The sequence below is a fragment of the Neocloeon triangulifer genome, unplaced genomic scaffold, assembly GCF_031216515.1.
Source record: "Neocloeon triangulifer isolate White Clay Creek 2 clone unplaced genomic scaffold, ASM3121651v1 ptg000014l, whole genome shotgun sequence".
NCBI classification, from domain to species: Eukaryota; Metazoa; Arthropoda; class Insecta; order Ephemeroptera; family Baetidae; genus Neocloeon; species Neocloeon triangulifer.
Genome location: NW_026775556.1, coordinates 18856477 through 18874963, shown reverse-complemented (window position 1 = coordinate 18874963; position 18487 = coordinate 18856477). Strand labels below are relative to the sequence as shown.

General features: G+C 35.4%; 3 protein-coding genes across 16 annotated transcripts in view; 1 reads left to right on the top strand and 2 right to left on the bottom strand.

Moving 5' to 3' along the window:
• The window catches only part of LOC132200125 (cell adhesion molecule Dscam2-like), a 137053-nt gene extending 125366 nt beyond the window's left edge, over positions 1 to 11687 (bottom strand). For all 13 annotated transcript variants that reach the window (XR_009442148.1, XM_059625339.1, XM_059625343.1 and 10 more), the window contains exon 1: positions 11390 to 11687. Coding sequence is in view for 12 of the 13 variants with exons in the window: in XM_059625339.1 (XP_059481322.1) it covers positions 11390 to 11438 (49 nt within the window). In the remaining variant the exon portion in view is untranslated. The remainder of the gene's footprint in view (positions 1 to 11389) is intronic.
• LOC132200623 (uncharacterized) lies at positions 645 to 5485 on the top strand. Its single transcript, XM_059626239.1, has 27 exons — positions 645 to 772; positions 831 to 858; positions 921 to 941; positions 999 to 1090; positions 1146 to 1272; positions 1327 to 1410; positions 1471 to 1664; positions 1714 to 1764; positions 1815 to 1863; positions 1915 to 2000; positions 2054 to 2153; positions 2207 to 2508; positions 2568 to 2684; positions 2758 to 2815; positions 2876 to 2943; positions 2993 to 3098; positions 3178 to 3401; positions 3477 to 3564; positions 3704 to 3759; positions 3834 to 3869; positions 3927 to 3994; positions 4046 to 4245; positions 4318 to 4445; positions 4498 to 4609; positions 4660 to 4717; positions 4978 to 5081; positions 5152 to 5485. Exons 5-27 carry the CDS (start codon positions 1188 to 1190, stop codon positions 5418 to 5420), a joined length of 2643 nt encoding a protein of 880 aa, XP_059482222.1. The 5' UTR covers positions 645 to 772; positions 831 to 858; positions 921 to 941; positions 999 to 1090; positions 1146 to 1187; the 3' UTR covers positions 5421 to 5485.
• A 2725-nt stretch (positions 11688 to 14412) lies between the features above and the next one.
• Positions 14413 to 16836, bottom strand: LOC132200775 (uncharacterized). Of its 2 annotated transcripts, none has more exons than XM_059626480.1 (9): positions 16669 to 16835; positions 16328 to 16423; positions 16149 to 16268; positions 15659 to 15763; positions 15291 to 15389; positions 15202 to 15238; positions 15060 to 15121; positions 14899 to 15013; positions 14413 to 14837 (listed from the first exon to the last, which is right to left on the bottom strand). In XM_059626480.1, the coding sequence occupies exons 1-9, from the start codon at positions 16771 to 16773 to the stop codon at positions 14608 to 14610; spliced, it is 969 nt and encodes a 322-aa protein (XP_059482463.1). In that variant the 5' UTR covers positions 16774 to 16835; the 3' UTR covers positions 14413 to 14607. The 2 variants fall into 2 exon arrangements, 1 of the variants encoding a protein (XP_059482463.1); XR_009442192.1 differs by having other exon boundaries at positions 14696 to 14837; positions 14899 to 15009; positions 16669 to 16836.
• Positions 16837 to 18487: the final 1651 nt, after the last annotated feature.

Below are 18487 nucleotides of genomic sequence, written 5' to 3'. Positions count from 1 at the left end.
GCCTAATCTCGAATCAGGAGCCTAAATATGGTATCCATTTGTACAAGATTTTTCTGCAATATGGCAGAACAGCATTTCCAGAAACGACTAGAATGATGAAAAATTTTTTTTACAGAAATATTTAAGACTCAGGTACTTAAAAAGGTCTCAGGTAATTTCGTATTTTTGCAAAAAAGTTTAATTTTTTTAAAGTTATTGGAACTTTAATTTAAATTCAATCAATTTTTGCAACAAGAATGTAATGAAATTTGTACAAATTGTAATAAGTATTTTGGAGTGAATTTAAAAAGGCCTTTATTTCAAGTCGCGTTTGATAAGCCTGATAAAAAAAATGCCTGAATTACAATCTATCAAATTTTGTACAGAATTTCAATGTTAATAAAAGTTGCAAAATGGTGCAAATTCATCTACACTCAATAAACCCTGAAATTAAATATGGTTGCTTGATAATTAATCATAAAAAATGGTAACTTTTTTATCAATTCATGAAGCTAAACGACACAGAAAAACTTTTGTTGCAATACAGTTTAATTGAGTTTTTTACTGACGCCAATGGTCAGGAAATTAAAAATGAACGGCACGAGATGAAGTACAGAGATATGGATATATAAATTAAAGTTTGCATTATACAGTTGTTCACATGATGGTCGACATTTTGTGGTTATGGACCGTCGCGGTAATACTCACGCACAGGTCCGTCTTTGGGAAGGAGGAAAAGTCTTGTACAAGAAAATTAGTTGGGAATTGTTCTTTTTATAATTCTGTGAAACAGGTGAGAAAGTTTTAGGTAAACAAAAGCTTTTCAAAATAATTATATATAACAAAATTAGAGTCTTTTGGAAAGTGCCCTTTCTTCAGGTACAAATTTAACTTTTTGATATTTAATTCAATTTACAAATTACTTTAATTGTGTACTGCAGACTTCATCAATATATTTGAATGTAAGTTAATTAATTCAGTTAATTTTGCTTGGAATTTTTGACACCTCCGTTCACCAGCTCGAGCAAAACAATTTTTATTGTCAAGAGGAAATGTAGATGGCTATAAAATTCAGGGAAATGGTCAAATATATTACAAAGGTCAAACCAAGGTCAGCTCATTTAAAATATTTATACATTGATGTAAATCATATCATTAATAAATAGGCAAATTTTTCTGATGCAGCTCAAAATTGCTTGCTCAGAAAAATGCAACTTCTTGCATTAGAATATTTTGACAAAGAGGTGAACAATCTGGATGAGTTTAAAAAAATATTTTGGAATAATACTTATTGTAAAATAAGTTTTGCTGAAAAATTCAGTAGTAGTTAACACCATCATTATATAGATACCGGAGTTGGAAATTTTCTAGCGCTAAGCAACAATTTCACCGACGTAATGAGCGAAAAGGTTTTGAAGCAAGATGATCATTGTATTAGTATAAATGTATAAAATTTGGAATGTTTTTGTAAACATTGAGGATTTTAAACAGATTACTGGACAAGTGGAACGGTGGCCAAATCACAAAACAGAGTGACTTGGTGTTCTTCAGGGACGACATGTAACTACAATTCAACAATGGTAATGAGCAAGACCAGAGCCAATAAATGGTGTATTGCGTTGAATAAGAAAGAAAAGAAGCTTGTCCACATTGCCTGTTCAAAGAAATTGCGATTTTTCTGCGAAGTATTCAACTATAGGAATTTTGAGTTCTCTTATTAAAAAATAAATTTAGTATCCTTGCAGCAAAGCCCTGTGCCCAAAAAATAAATATTGCAAAATAGATGTAATTTTACTGTGGTGATAAAAGACCAAAATTAAATTTTCTTTTCAAAGGAGACTCTTTTTAGAAAATCTGGAAACAACAAACTGTGGATTTTTGATGGTATGATTATTGCAAATTATTACATTAAAAAATCTAAAACCTCAATTTTAGGTTCACAAAGTTTTGGTACGTTTTTAAGATTGCCTTCAACGACGGAAGAAGAAGGATATGTCGTTATTCTTAAAAGTAGCCGTTTGGTATAAAATTTTTTTTCTCACATTCATAAGCATATTTATATGATATCGAAAAGGTAACTTGGGATGAAAATTGGTTGACTTGCTGCTCACTAGGAATGCAACCAGTGTCTTATGGTCCCATTAATGAATATGGATTAGATAATATCGACTTTTGTATGATTGCTCAGAAGCTTTTATTTCATCCACTAGCCATATAAATTTTAAAGCTGCAGAGCTCGGAGAATATTGGACCGGCGGCACTCGTCAAGGATGCAATGGACAGTTTTCCTGGTGCTTGTCCGACCAAAAAGAATGGCTGTACAAAGCCCCGATAATCAACTTGAACGACAATGGTGCCTGCGTTGCGGTGGCGAGAACTTATTACCCTCGAGATTTCTTAATGGAAGGGAAACAAATTTTTAAAGGCTTGAATTTAATAGTCATGCCTTGCAAAAGTAAAGCAAGGCTTGCCTGTATCTATAAGGAAAACCTAAATGCAGAAATCAGACTTAATTTCGGATACACACAAGTGATATTGGTTGACCTTTAATATTTCTTTGAAAGAATTAAAAAATGAAACATTCTCAGAAATCGGCAGATAGTTCTTCAACATTATCTCCTAAAAATGGAACCAAGAATCTGAAAAGACCAGACTTTTGGTACATTGGAAACTACAATGATATCGATCTCAAATCAAGGCAAAATGTTTGGAAAAAGATTTAATTATCATTGAATAATTTATACTTATCAATGTTTAAAATTATTGAAATATTTCCAGGTTATGAAGTACGTCTTGCTTATAAGCATGGAATATCCAATGGAATACGTGCTCTTTCGTAAGTGACGTTTTATTTCACTCCCAATTAATTTTTATACTTTTGTATTAATCAAATCAGAACCATACAAGCTCGGCCAATGGACTCAAATGTGTGGTTCATATATGCTTTTTCCGTCATTGCCAGTGGTAAACGAATTTGCATTTTGATTCATTCAAACGTGAAAAGATTCATTAGAAATCTTGGAGAGATGCACATGATGTTTGTTTGTCATTTGGAGCAACCTTGCTTTCAATAGAAACCGCTGACAAGCAAAGTTGTGTTAGTGATGCAATGCTTAAAGGTATGTTTGAATAACTTCAGTTTGAGAGAAATTTTATGTACATTTTATTTTGTAATTATTGTGAAAATTTTTCCCAAAGTTCAAAACAATGCAACAAAATATTGGACTTCTGGCGTTGAATTTAATGGTGTGCGCCAGTGGTGCTCAACAAAGCCAGATTACGTGATGAGGCCCGAATTGACCATGAAACTTGAAAACGCACGTGAAGTGCAAAATGCTTGTTTCTACGTGCAGGTTAATAATTACAACTTTGCCGAAATCGGTGCCGCAAATTGCGACGACAAATATCACTATATCTGCGAAGTAATGATTTTTTAATGCTGTAAAAAATATCCGTCTTTTAAATTTGGTTATCATTTTTTTTTTTTTTTAAATTAGATTTATCCTAAAACTGTCAATGCAAACGGCACGCGAGATAGCTTAGCACTTATAGAAGAGTGCAAAGTGATTAACGGATTAAAAAAGCGTAAGTTATTGCTTTAGTGCATCTCATCTCTTAACATCTCACATACGGAGGGTTATTCAAATGTCTAGCCTTGTCGAGATTAAATTTTTAACTCTGAAGCACCTTAAGTTTGATTTTGATTGAGGATCGGAATTTTTAGGTGATCTGGAAAAGATGTTAAATATTGACTTTTCCAAATATGCATATGCGATGAAGGTAATAAAAGTTTAAGCTTGATATTTTTTAATTTTTTATCAATGCACTCATATGAACCAATACAATCTTCAAAGTGTTTCATCCATTGCCTCGGTCAAAGATTGGGAATTGTATTTAATTTGTTAATTATCCCATCAGTCTAAACTTACGCGCATATCTCTATTTAGATAAACGGGCCGTTCAGTATTAATATTGAACTGATACAAAAATATTTATCATCTGGAGATTACTTAGTGTAAGGAAAATTAATCAATTTTCGTAAATCTTTTATCACTAGTTAAATAAGAATCGATAAAATATTGGAACAATCGGAAAGGAACGATTCAGTCAAAACCTTTCAAGATACAATAAAGGAAATTCTTGGAGAGGAAAAATTTGAAACATTTCTTGAGTATGCAATGTACGAAGAGGACGATAAGCAGAAAATATCTGAACTGGAATTCAGAAACTCTCTGAAAGCAATGATTGCTAAGTGCAGCAAGGATGGTTCGAAATAATAATTTTTTCAATCTCGCATTTTGCTAAACTTTTTTCAACTAATCCATAATTTTTTAATAGAAAATGTTTTAAAGGCAAAAGATGAGTGCTCTTTTGCCCATCTTGCTACCCTGTGTGTTTCGGAAGGTTCGGAATTGACGAAAAATTTCTGGGAAAAGATTTCGATTTCGTCCTTAAATGAAAGCGCAGTAAGCAATCAAAGTCAATAATATTTCATTTTGGTAATAATATTTTTAACAGGCCATGCCTTTGCCTTTAGTTATGAGTACTGATAAAAAGTATGCAACCTCCCACTGCTCTCTCAAGATACTCGCAGAATCAACAATAAAAGGGGAAAATTGTTTTTTATTGAGTTATGCTGGTTCCATTAATTTTCCTAGGCTAATTTAATAATAAATTCAGATGAAAAGCTGAACTTGAGTGATGGAACTAGATTGGCATTCATGAAATTGAATAAAAGGTATGTGTTGGCGGCTTTTTGCTTACATCTTTACCAGGAGAATCTGGTTGAGAATCGCGGGTTGCTTATGGTATAGATAAACGTGAACAAGGAATTTATTTAGAAACTAGAAAGTCAGTTTTGCATCTCTTGAATCTCATCTGAGAGGTTTTGGTCAATTTGTTTCTTTTCCTCAGGTTACTCCTTGTTGACAAAATAATATCATAATTATCTTCATTATCTGATGGTTCAATTATTATATCATTAATTTGAGTTCACAGTACAAATCTTTGGCTGGAAAACAACTGTGGACGAATACATTTTGGTCACCGACCCTACGCTAGCAACATGCTTGACTTGCAGACCCTCTTTGAAACCTTTCAAGGTAAATAAGGAAACGAAACCAACCTAAAATTATGCAAATTTTTAATTCCTTGCAAATTTGACGTATCAAGGCTCTGAAATCGATATTCTATGGGAAGAGACGTTTGTGGACAAGAACGGAACTACTCGCTGGTGCAAGTCACCTGATTATCCTGAAGTGCCTCTAAAAATCGAAGGGGACTCAAGTATGCCGCATTTAGTGATTTCAAAAGCCAAGCCTGAGCCGAATCTGCACGCGATCACCCCGGCTGACTTTTTGTTGGAATATGAACAAATAAATTACGCAGATATCTGTGTCCAAGATGTCAAAGAGATCCAATCGTTTTGTAATGTGGAGTAAACAGAAGAAAAAAAATTATCCATATATTAATGCAATTCACGTATATCTTATTGAATTATTGATCTAAAATTGTTCAAAGCAAAATATATTAAAAATTTGATTATATTTTCTGATTTTCTCTAAAACTCTTTATTACTTCAAATTATGTAAAAAAAATCCCTTTTTAATCAATTATTAGAATTTTTAATGAGCAGTTTTTTGTTAATTAATGATATGAAGGCCGTATCCATTTCACTAAATGGGACACAAACATGAAACCGGGGCAGCCCTACTTTGCTCATCGCGATCAACTGACTGCAAACGGAAACTTGTCGTATCACATCCTCAGAGGGGTGTGCGAATTGTGACTGGGGAACGAGAGAGAATCGTCATCATCAAGCTAGTTGCTCGTCAGCGAGAGCAAGAAACGGTGAGCAGGTTTTCGTTGCATGGCCTCCTCGCAGTTGAGAAGGAACAGATAGTGTAATTTCCCTCGAGGAGAAATTAATAATTTTGGTGAGCGCTGCGGCTCCAGTGAGGGAGAAAACGTTCGCCCGCTCTCTCGTCTGCACCTCTCTGCTCCGTGCAGATTAGCGTCTGCTGCTGTGTATTGGCCTGCTCTTTATTAAAGGCGGGCGTAATGTATTGCTGGTAATTTATCACGGCATTACAAGGATCACGTAAATCAAGATTAAACACACACCGCAAGCAGGACGCTTATTTACACGACCGTAGGAGAGAGAGATGCGAAGTTGTGTGTGTTTTGCACCGGGGTGGTCTGACCGAGAAAGACCGAACGTCACGTCGTCTTCGGGCTTTCGTGTGTATTTCGCAGAGAGGACGAGCGCCGTTTTAAGAAGTTGGCGATAAATTATTATTATTGTCGGAACGTGTGAAGTAATTAAGCGTCGCCGCCGGCAGACGAGAAAGAAAGAACGGGCCAATTAGGGTTGCGGGTCTGATTTACAACCTCTTCTTTCGACTTGAATTTTGATAGCGTTTCGGGACTTGCTAGCTGCTGCTCCGCGACAGATTAATGTTGTCGTTAAAGGAAAAGTCTGATCAAGTTTCGCCAAACTTTTCTGCTTTTCTGGCAAGACACATTTGTTTCGCCCGAGCAACATTAAATGTAAAGAAAATCACTGCGTCAGATTATTTCAGATTTATTAACCGAGCCTTTTGTTAACTAGCTCATATTTAATGAATAATTTAAACCACTAATTTGCAATTCAAGCAGGGATTCAACAAGATAATTAATTATTTTTGTGTGTGTGTAAATCTGCCAAAGTTTGTCAAATGGAAATGAAACCCACTTATTCATTTACTAATTTAACAAATCCTAGAAAGGCTTCTGCTTGGGTAACTTAGGAAGCTAAAAGTCCACCAATTTCAATTAGTAAATTTCTCCCTCTTATATAATTTTTAATGAGCTATCATCTTTTAATAGTTTTAATTAATTTGTTTTTCAACTTTTTCATGAAGTAAAAACTTCAATTTTTTTCAGGAAATTCTTTTTTATGATTTTATATTTTCATCTCTATAAAATTTAAATAGTTTGTCTATTAAAAGCAAAGCACATGCAAACAGGGCAATAATTAGTTGAATATGTAATCCGAGAACTTCTTAATAGGACCCACGTGTAGCAATATCTCCTCATTAGTCAACAAGCAATTCCTCGGCTCTGGAGTCTGTGGTAACCTCAGGAGCCGAGCAGAGCTTTTTTTGCTAAGCTCCGCTCGGTATTACACAACTTTTTACGATGATAAGTTTCTTTTCGGCCGTATTAAATCATAAGTCAAAGCCGCGCGCTGCGAGGAAAGAAAAAAGTTGCAAAATTAGTTCAGTGCAGGCCGCCGTAAAAGAGAAGAAGATTAATTAACTTTTTACAAAGTAGTCGCCTCCTCCGTATAATCCGGCGCGCAAATATCTTGCCAAGCAGGCAGTTTGCTCCGAGGACTTGGAAATGACGAAAGCATTAACACGACTAGGTTGTGTGTGACACTCACCAGCCAGTGGCCGATGCAATAAACGAAACTAGCTGAAGGGCCGGAGAGGAAGCGGGGGCGAGCGAGCAAGTGTTTTATCGTCGCTGCTTTTTAATTTGGCAAATGGTGTTTTAAGAGAGAAACCGGCCGGCGCACAGCGGCGGCTCTTTATTTAATGTATGTTCGCACAAAGTAATGAAACTCATGCCTCATTCAAGGGAAAAGTGAGATAGGGTCAAGTGAAAGGCGCGAGGCAGCAACCGAAAACGGATGGAGAGAAATAAATAAAATCCATCTCTGGCAGAAAATAACAAGAAATGACGTCACACACCCGAAAATTCATCTTTCTCCTGCGGTGGCGGCGGTTTTGGCCAACGCAAGCAAAAAGCCGAGGAATGGGCGAAAATCTAATCAAAGTTTTAATGCGGGACTCGTTATTTCCATTAGAGTTCATCTTTCAGCGCCGAGAGAAACGCAGACAGAGAGAGAGGAAGATTGCTATCGTCAATTAATAATAACTGCCTTGGCAGCAGACCAACCGGCAAAATCTCTCTCTTTAATTGTTGTAACTTTATATAGGGTGTATGTATCCTCCGCTCTTTCTTTGATTCGCGGCCATTGTTCGTGTTAAGCGGCTTCAATCTTCTTCTTCTTCTTACCGAGCGGAATCATAGAGGCAAATTTTAATAAGCTTTCCCTTTTGAATATTTAGATTTTCGCCGTTATTGTGTGCTGTGCTTTGCTCTCCGCACAGGCGAGAGCATTCTTGCCTCAAAGCCACAACAATTTTATGGGTTTCTCTCGCTCTCAGTGTGCGCACAGAACTTCGCCCGCTCCATTTCCCAGAGCGAAATAATACGGCAGATCTGGAAAATTGCTTTTCTCGTGGGCGTGGCAATCGCGAACACGGCTTATCTGGTAAGCCAAAGCTTCTAATTATGCAATAGAATGTTAATTAATTCAATCTTTTTGGCAATCAAAACAGCCATCTTTCTATTTAACAAACTAGTAAGATATGAAGAAATTATTGGGTATAATTTTTTTTGTATAGAGTAAAATGAAAATGTGATAAAACTTTATTTTAATGTTAATTAAGTGCATTAAAATAGGCCATTTCATAATAATTCATTAAAATAAGATTTCCGCAAGAATAAAGTAAATTCTGCATTTGGAATCATTTACAAATATTTTGTGCAACACAAAATTAAAATGGAATATTTTCATTTTGCTTAATGTGTGCAGACAAAAATAACGCTAAAATAGCAACAGGGTGTAGATTAAAAAAATTTAACGATCAGCAGTAGAAACTTTTAAATGAAACCAGCAATTTTAGACACAAACATACTAATTCTTTTTGTTTCTCTCGATATTTCAGCTAGATTACTTTGATATCAATTGCAGGATGAGGAAGCCGGACTGAGGGTAAAAAATATGAAGTGGATAAATAATTCAGGAGCACTGCAATAAATAGACATTGTTTTGTTTTGTCTCGCAGCCCCTTCGCGGGCAGCTCACATCCATTGAAACCGGCCGAAGAGAGAAGTTGAAAAGCACTGGATAATGCTGGGAAGTGCTGTATACATTTTCGGACTGTTGCGAAAGAGAGAGATAGATTTCGTTTTCGCTCTCCGGCTAGCCAGCCAGCTCTTTCTGCCAAATGAATTATGCAGCAGCAGTTGTGAAAAAGAAAGAAAGCCGAGGAGGAAAGCGAAGCAAGGGTATAAATTACAAGCCAGCAATTCGCCAGGCCTGCGAGTGTTTCGCCTGAGAGGCCTCATTACCGCGCGCCAGCTCTTTTCAAGCAATTATTTTCCGCCATGAAAACGCAGATTCTTTTTTTTTCGCTTTTTCCGTTTTTCTTCACGGGGATTGATTCCAGCGCGAGCAAAAATTCCGTGTCGCGAAGATTATAGAAAAAGCTCATTGGATTGAGGAGAGAAAGTTCATGAATAATGCATCGGCACTTTGCTCTCTCTCGCGCTGACATTGGTTGCTATCGCAAAAAAAAAAACAAAGGCGAGGAGCACGCGAGAAATAAATTTCGGAAAATGAAGACGGCCGGGCAGGCGTTTCCTCTCTCGTGGTTTTGATAGCACATTGCGGATTAGTGACAGAATTGGGTTCACGGCACTGTTTGTAGAATTTATTACATGATATGAATTATAAGAACAAAAAAAGTGTGTAAAAAATATCTTAAAAATTAAAATAATTTAACTCTCAAGGGTTGAAATGCAAGAAACAGATTGACAATTATTCTCAAAAAATAAAAGTATCCGGACAACAAACCCGAGACACCCTTATTTAAAAAACAGGCAAATCTGCCGCACTATTCGCACTTTTTATTAGATAAATATTGGCAATAGTCAATGGCTAATTAGCTGTGGTTTGACGCACTGTTTTGCAATTCAACCTCTGAAAGTATTTCTTTTTAAATTATTTTCTTTTTGAATTAAGAATGTCAGGGGCGTATTCTTTTCTTGGATTTAAATCTTTAAAATGATGTTATAATTAAAATTAATTATTCTGTGGTTGAATTTCAATTCAGTGTTTTTGTTGCCACAATTTCTGTCTTATAAAAATATTTTATAAATTTCATTTCAATACAGAAAGAAGGCAACTCCATTTTTCCTCTTTCTCAAATCTTGAGAGTCAACGCAATTTGTAAAAAACATTTTTCTATTATTTTTCTTTCCAAGCACAGAACAGAGCATAATATACCAATTTATTTATTTTCAAGAGTCGACGTTTGACCGGAGGACTTTTCTCTCTCTCCGTCTTTCTTGTTCAACTTTTCATAAATTGAGATTTTCTATTCTATTATGAAGTCGCGGCCGAGTTGGCCTAGAAGAAATAACAACATCCTTTGACGCAGCATGAAGTTAGGGCAAAGCGTCGCCCAAAGGAGCCGGCGAGATTGGATGTATGCAAACCCGCGCTGCATACCATCTTTCTTATAATTCTTCGCCCCCAGCACGATGGAAAAAAATTTGCTCTCAATATTATGTTGGATCTTTTTATTTAATAATAAAGAAAAGCAGCGTTTTTTGTTCATCTTCTGAAGATGCGCTCCGGAGTTGAAAATCTTTCCCTCCAGTTTTATATATTTTTTTAGTCTTGCCCGTTTGCAGGCCGGATTTATTTTGTGCGGCGAACACGATTTTAATGCCTTCGCTTCTTGCCTCGGTCCGCCGAGAGTCAACAACTTCTTCCGAGGAGTTGCCTCTTTTCAAATATGCAAATGTGTGCCGGCAAGGGTGGTTTCCGCGGGCACGCCTCGGGACAGACGTCTGTGTGTGTCTCCACGGATTAGCGAGTGTCTCTCGACTCGAGGGGCTTGCTTTGCATGAGTGCATGAGCGGGCCGAGTGCAGTTTTCATTTATGCAAGACGGGGGCATTTGCAAATTCGTTCCCGTTTCAAGCCCAAGGATATATGAGACGTCGAGTATTTCTAATTCATTAGGCAGAACTCGAGTGGAACCGATGGACTTGAATTTTAATTACATTAAAATATTAAAATTAAAGTAGTATTCTTAAGATAAAATTTTAATAATATAGAACCCAATTAACACATATTTTGCAACCTAAAGTATATAAAAAAAAAACTAGGTTTATATAACAGCAAAAGTTTCAATTTTGATATTATTTTTATTTAACTTATTCTGAATGTACTTTCAAAAATTTATAATCTTAAAAAAAAATAAAAAAAAATAACTGCTTAGATTTCAGCCACGAATCTTCTGTTAAATTTTACTTCTTACATTATATAAAAAAAAATGAAAATTTTGATATTGTTTCTTTCAGTCTACATTCTAGATTTCTTATTAAAAATTCCTAATTTCTTGGAAGTAAATTTTTCTCTTGAAATTTTGCGACAAGATTATAAATTAATTCATGTATTTTTAAAATGAATCACGATTGATGGATTTAAGAATTCCCTAATTTTGCGTTTACATTTTACCATATTTAATTTACAATCAAAATAATTGGTAAAATTCAACACTCACCAAAGACGACGAGGGTCGCGAGGCAGAAGAACTGGAGCCTGATCATCATCGTGTTGTTGACGTTTGTGTGCCACGTGTTCGGAGCCCACTTGCTGGATCCCCGAACAGGTTGGAAAGGAAAGTCAAGCGGCCACTTGCCTGCTGAGCACAGCGGCCAAAAAGTCCATCAAATTGGGCAAGTCTTGCGCGAGGAACAAGGAATTCGTTCACAGCGAGCGGAGAAACATCGCCGAGCGAGCGGAAACACGTGCTTTGCTCGTCAGGCGGAGCCGAAAGGGTTGTGTTGTGCTCAGCTCGACGGTCGGCCGCGGAATGCGCTTCCTCGGCTCGAGTGGGGACGCCACCCCTGCGCTGCGCCGGAGCGAGACCAGCCCCGACGAGAGCCGAACCGTCGAGGACACTTCAGACTACCCTTTTTCTTAGCTCGAGAGCACCAAGTCAGCACTTCCGCTTTCGCCTGTAAAGCTTAGCCAGCGAAAATCGCTGTGGTTTTGTTTCAACTAGGCCCACCGGACGTTACAAATTTACTAAACAAGCTTTATAATGTACAAGTAACATTTAAATTTGTTTTATTTCATAAAAAAATTATATTTTTATTTTTCAATTAAATTAATTTCTTTTATATTGCTCATTTCATTTAAACGTATTTTATATTTCATTTTAATTGATTTAAATAATTTTTAAGTAAATATAACTATTTGGACATTCTTAGGTTTTAGTTTTTAAAATTATTGAAATTTTATTTAATTTTATAATAATTTATATCTGAAGCATTAATAAGAATTAAAGTAATATAAATTTCAATTTTTTTTCTCCTGATCATCCATCAAAAAAATTTATTAAATTCCATACAAATGTCTTTCAATGCTGCTTTCTTCGCCTCTTGTTATAAAATTTTATATTTCTAACTATATGTTCAATCACCATGAAATATATTTTCCTATTTATTCTGCTTTAATATCAGAAGGAATCCTGTATTTTGCAGCAATTGACATCATTCAAGGAACAATTTTAATTTATATTGTAAAAATCTAAAATATTTATACTTGAGGCATGAATCACTCAATATTAATTATTTCTTGTGAGATGAACATATTGTATATAAATGGAGAAGTACAGAAGACAGCGGAAATAAGGTAAGATTTAAAATCACATTTGGCTTCAATGTTCAATGCAAGATTTACTTCAACCAATAATTTTTTTAACTTTGTAGTTTTTATTATAACATTTTTGTAATTATTTAAAAATATTTTAGGGAAATCTAGAATGTTATGAAAAAAAATTGGATCCTGACGCACACACCAGATCCAGTTTCTCTTCCAAGAAGAGAAGCGCGAATATGTACAATCTAATTCCCATCAGCATTTTCTGGATCGCATTACAGGGTGCCAGATTAAATGAGGAAATACAAGATTGAATCGCCGCAGAACGGTGAAAATAATTTTGTTACTCCCGTCGGGCGCACGACTCGATAAGTAAATTATGCGAACGCGCTTCAAGCAGAAAAGCCAAGCAGAATTCCATAGTCAAATACTGGTGTAGAAGATTTGAATTTTACTACAAAAATCAGGATTAAAAAAACTGCAAGTAGGAAAATTAAAAAAAAAGTTCTTAAAAAAATATCACATTTATTTTATTAATTTTTGTTTGGCTGCATTGGGCTGTTTTGTATTTTAAAAGTCATTGGGTCATTGTATTACATGAATTGAATTTACACAATTAATTTTTCCTACTTTTATTGTTAGTAAATAATTTCTTCTATAAATTAAAATTTTAATAAAATAGCCAACTTTACGATGTAACATTTATATAAAATTATTTTATTCAATTTTAAATTAAGTGAGCAATGAATTAGAGCCTATTTAAGGGAGCTTTAATTAAAATTAATGCTTGGCAAAAAAAATTTAATTGGAAATATTTAGGCACTTCCACACTAACTTATTATTATTTTAATGTTCTGGAATTTGTCCTATAAAATTGTTAAAATCATATCCATAACATAATAAAAAGGGGGAAAACTCAATTTTTTTTTTATCAAACTTATTTGAATTTTTGAGAGCGTTGATGAAAATTATTTGAATCCAATTCATGAGAACTAGAGCGCTGGTTGAAACCAGAAAGCCTCAGGTTGGTTGCAGAAAATGAATGCGTCCAGCCAGACGGTACTGCAAACTAGGTTAGTAGTGGCTGTGTGGCTGCGAGAGACATGGCAAATGAAATTACGCATTCTGACAGACGCAGAGAGAGAATCGTTCCATTTATCCCTGTGGCAGAGTAGTCGGCTGCGGCAATCTGCGTTATCCGATCGGTTAAAATATGCGGATGGCTGGCGGGCCACTTGACTGTCAGAGGAAAACGATTTTTGCCCTGCATTTTCTGTATTTCCCCTCCGGGAGGGAATCGAGTTCAATATAAATGCGTATTGGCACAAGTGCACCAAATTTGCACAAGCAAGAGAGATTATCGACCTTGCCCGCAGCCCCTCGGAAAAAATTTCGCCTCGTGTGTACATGGAAACTCGATAAAGGAGCCGCCTGGCGATTTCGCATCTCCGACAGCCAACAACTGTCGACGTGCGAATCTAATATTTGCCCCCGCAAACTGCGCTATATACGAAATGGAAAAAAGAGATCAAGGTTGTTCCAAAATATAATAACGATAGTTACAAAAAATCAATTAAAATAATTTTCTGTTGCGTCTAAAAACATGTTGGCAGAGGTTAAATGCTAACAAGATTAAACAATAAGGGCAATCTTCAAGCCTTAATACCCACTAAGTTCGACAATAATATCTAGCTACGGAGTAGCAAGATAATTATATTGTTGGGTTTAATACCAATTTCTTGAACGTAACAAAATCAATGAACAAATTTCTAAATTTATTCTCTCATTGAATTGACATTAATATATTATATTTTAGTGCAAAATAATAAAACTAAATAAAAACGATTCAATTTCATAAAAAACAAGCTTAATCCAGAACAATTCATAACAATAAAAATTTTTTAAATCGAGAAAGTGCCATTTCAATTGACTTGTGTTATATGACCTGGAAAGGGCGATCGGCCAATCGCAAAATTAATATTGTTACTGTGATTTTGTTTAATTCGGGTTTTAATGAAATTTTACATATTTACGCGATGAAATAGTAAATGGAAACGTTATGTACCAAATTAAAGAAAAAACTCGAATGGAACTATTTCTGAGTTCTGTTGCTTGTTAGTAACATTCAATCGGCAATTCGCAGATAAAATAATTGCTGTTGTCATTGCAGCGCACTGAATACAGGGAACTATTCTTTGCAGTCCTGATTGCGACGCAGCCTTGGGCATTGTAGTTGTCTGCTGCCCACATATTTTCCTCCACCTTTGAGCCGTCACGCCAACGGTAGTCTGGATCCTCGCCATTCCCCTCGCTTTTTGCTGACACCCACCACCACCAATAATTGACTTTTGAATGAAAAAAATCAAACATTTTATTCATACACTGTGAGGGGAAAAGAATTCGTACCATTAAGAGTCTTTGTTTTCTGGTGCACCGCGTCTAAATCAATTTGGTTTTTCAAGGTAGCTAGGTAAAGACCCCTGTTTTCGCACCAATCGTTTGCATCAGTCCAGGTTCCTGCCTATTCCTGGATATAAATAATATAATTGCAAAGTAAAATCATATACTTTAGAAGTATCAGAAAAGTAGTATTTTTTCCCGTTTGACGCCGTCGTAAGCTCCATTAGACCTGTAAAAATTAATTATAAACTGGCTGCAGCTGTATGAACAAAAAATTTGGGAATTTGTGAAATCTTATAAATTAATTACGCGCTTTTGTGCAGTTTTTGTTGGTCTCATGTGCTTCCTAAAATGGAGATATCAAATTAATATCAATCTGCAAATTGATTGTTTCCGACCTTTTCTTGCCAGAGTTTGCCCGTGGCGTTAGCCAATTCTAACAGCCTTTGATTTGTCTCGCTGAAATTATGTTGCAACAACTCCATCTTCTTCATTGCCTTCAATCATAAGACATATACATAAATTAGCTCTTCTAATACCTTCTAATACAGAAAATAGGGTATGTTTATTTTAAATTGTCACAACATTGGCTGGATGATTTTCATCTCTGATAATTTTTTTCTCTTGAAAGTATTTTTAAATAAATATATCCAGTTATAGGAATACACGAATGCAATATAAATTAGAAACTATATTATATACATCTCAGTTCCGTAGTTAGAGCTTCTTTGGAAACCAATGAAAAATTTGAATGATTTGTTCTTACTTCTTGATTTTGCAATTCAAGTTCTTCAGTCTTCTTGGCTAAGATTGAAACTTGCTGCTGCATCGCTTTGATCTCGCTGGAATACTTTTCAGCCATTTCTACCTCCTTCAATAATATCAAAAAAGAACGTTTTACTTTTACGACTTTTACATTATTTAAAATTAAAATAGTTCTTTTGGCAACATAATGTAGGCCAACATAAAAACAAATTGACTAAACGGCTAGAGGTGCACAGTTACAAGCAATGACAAAAAAAAATTGAAGTGCATGTCTAGACAAATCAAGAATATCAAAATAGATTTAACTATAATGCCATTCCCAAGACTATTAGAAAAAGGTCCAGCGTGCAGCTCATTTTTTAATCTGCTCAGTAGTAAACGATTGAAATTCCTCCTCTCTTAGAGCAACTGTGCAGATCACCTGCCTTTTTATTCAAATTTATTTTTTTTAGGGAAAGATTGACGGTTACATTTTTTGGTAAATTAGAAACCTGCGTGCGGTCGGCGGTGCTGCGCAGTCCCGAGATCTCCTTAGCCACTTGCTTAACACCATCAGACACGGCTTTCATCGTGTCCTGCTCACTCGTCGCCCACTCTTTCCTTTCGTCGGCCTGCATTTACAAGAAACCAATGCAATGATCTCGTTTCGATCACTGGAAAAATCTCACACCTCTTTGAGCTCTTGTTTGCGGCGCTGGTCGGATATTTGGACCAATTCCTTCATCTCGTCTGCGATCTGTTGCAGCGCCGCCCGATCACTATCACCCTTTTTAAAAAAAAGTACAATTATAATTATATTAAAATCGATTCATCGTAAAAAATTTTTAACGCCATTAATGTTTAAGTGTATATTGACCCATATTGGTCAAATTTACGTCAAGTACGTGGATTTTGCAATCTTCTGATAAAAATATTGAATTGTCAACGTGTCTCTGCGGATTTTAAACTGAATCAACGAAAACATCTAAATTATATAAATTAATATTCCGTAATATTCATAATTATCAATACCTTGAAAGAGTTGCCAATACCCTCGGTATTTGTGGTGACTCTGTTGAAGGTGGCGGCAAAGCACAGAAGCACCCAGATCCCATTTTTGGTGAAAACTCTGATCATTTTGCTTAAAATTGGTGACAATTCAAGAACGGCTCAACGAGGCAAATGCCGACTTTTATTAATAATTCTCGCTTTCCACCCCCTGCTTGGCGATAAGAGAGCACGTCAAAATCAGAAAGTTTGTGGGTAACATCCGTCTTTTGGCTTTCCTGTGTGAGTCGCAATCACCGAGATTAATGGGGCAGTAGTTCAATTTCCGCCAAGAAGCAGTAAACCTGATAATCACATGGAGTTCTAAATTTACAAAAGCTCTCTATTTTAAATTTTCAATAATGAGCTTTCTGTTTAAAAAAGAGCAACAAACAAGGTAAAGTCTGTTAATTAATATGTTTGTATGAGTTACACACAAATAAACACAAAAATCAATGGTTAAGCTATTAAAAAAATTGTTTTTCACCGCAGAGGCATCAAAAGAATTAATATAGCAGATGCATTGATATGTTAATTTTAAAGTTTTTCTATGCCTAAAGAATAAATTCAACCAATATGTTCAGCAATCTAAAAAAGAAAAGTACATTTTTTTTTGTTTAAAAAAAAAGACCGGTTAATTTGAGATTTGATCTTGGAACATCCTTCACGCCTCTACTGCAAACAGCCCTCACGCTGTGATTCGATATCATTTGACTCCGGATAAATTTACCTGAAGCCACCATCTGTGTAACACTCTCTTCTTGCACCATACGATTCGGATCGAGTTTTCATAAATAATTATTATTGATCTTGGCTCGAGGTGTGTGGGTTCGGCGTGAATTTCAATTTGCTCCTCGGAATTTGATTTCCTAGACTTGCCTACCGAGCGTCGCATTTCAGCATAGCTGCGAGCTTGTCGGTTTATTAGTCTGAATTTGATCACGTAACTCTGCCGCAAGGCCAATGAGGATATATGCTAAATTCGGAGACAAACTTTGCGTGTCAAGTTATCACAATCGAGACGGAGAAACGACGAGTAGCTGAAATTGAATCGCTTTAAACTGTTTAAAGTCTTAACAAATAATAATACCAAATCTTTTAATTAGCCCTGATTTAAAGTGTAAGTTTCTTTTATAGAAAAGTTAAAATCGACTTAAACGTCTGACAAAAGTCTTTTGTTCCTTAATTATTATGGGTAAGTGTAATATGTATTGTGCAAGCTAAATTTTTTTAATCTGATTATGTTTATATCAACTATTAATTAATTCGCTTTCATGCCTCTTTTTGCTTTTATTCTAAAATTGAAGTCAAATTCATTCAAGTAACTTATGTAATTTCCATTTTTAAATGAAATAAAATTCTGAACTATGGCATTGTGCCGCATTGTGCTGATCCAATTTAAGTATGCACTTCAGGTTAATATGGGGAGGTTGACAAAACTTTTAATTAATTAAATCGCCAAATGAGATAATAGCTCTAGGAAGATTAGGCAATTGAAGAAATCGTACCTGTTTTTTTTATTTTTTTTTCCGTGAACAAAGGGTCAGATGAGATTATGACTATTTTTTACAAATAAAAATACACCGTTCGTTTTTCATTTTATTGACTTGTGCTCAAGCGTCCTTCCTTTTATTCTCAAAGAAACAAACGTTCAAATTTCAACAAAAATTTGTGTCCACTGCATACAAGGCACAGGCTCAGTTTACAGTTGGCTGGACTTTTTAAATATTCCAATTAAATATATATTAAAAAAGAAATTAATGAGAATTGCAATTTCAGCTTTGAAGATTGGAGTGGCACAAAA

Bases quoted from the DNA above. Each gene is read 5' to 3' on its own strand.
- LOC132200623 (XM_059626239.1), top strand. From the start codon at position 1,188: ATGCAACTTCTTGCATTAGAATATTTTGACAAAGAGGTGAACAATCTG. The intron at 1,665-1,713 runs GTATTCAACTAT...AAATAAATTTAG, and splicing joins AATTGCGATTTTTCTGCGAA to TATCCTTGCAGCAAAGCCCT. The intron at 2,816-2,875 runs GTAAGTGACGTT...TAATCAAATCAG, and splicing joins AATGGAATACGTGCTCTTTC to AACCATACAAGCTCGGCCAA.
- LOC132200775 (XM_059626480.1), bottom strand. From the start codon at position 16,773: ATGATCAGAGTTTTCACCAAAAATGGGATCTGGGTGCTTCTGTGCTTT. The intron at 15,390-15,658 runs GTAAGAACAAAT...TTATGATTGAAG, and splicing joins TTGAATTGCAAAATCAAGAA to GCAATGAAGAAGATGGAGTT. The intron at 15,014-15,059 runs GTATATGATTTT...ATCCAGGAATAG, and splicing joins ACTTTTCTGATACTTCTAAA to GCAGGAACCTGGACTGATGC.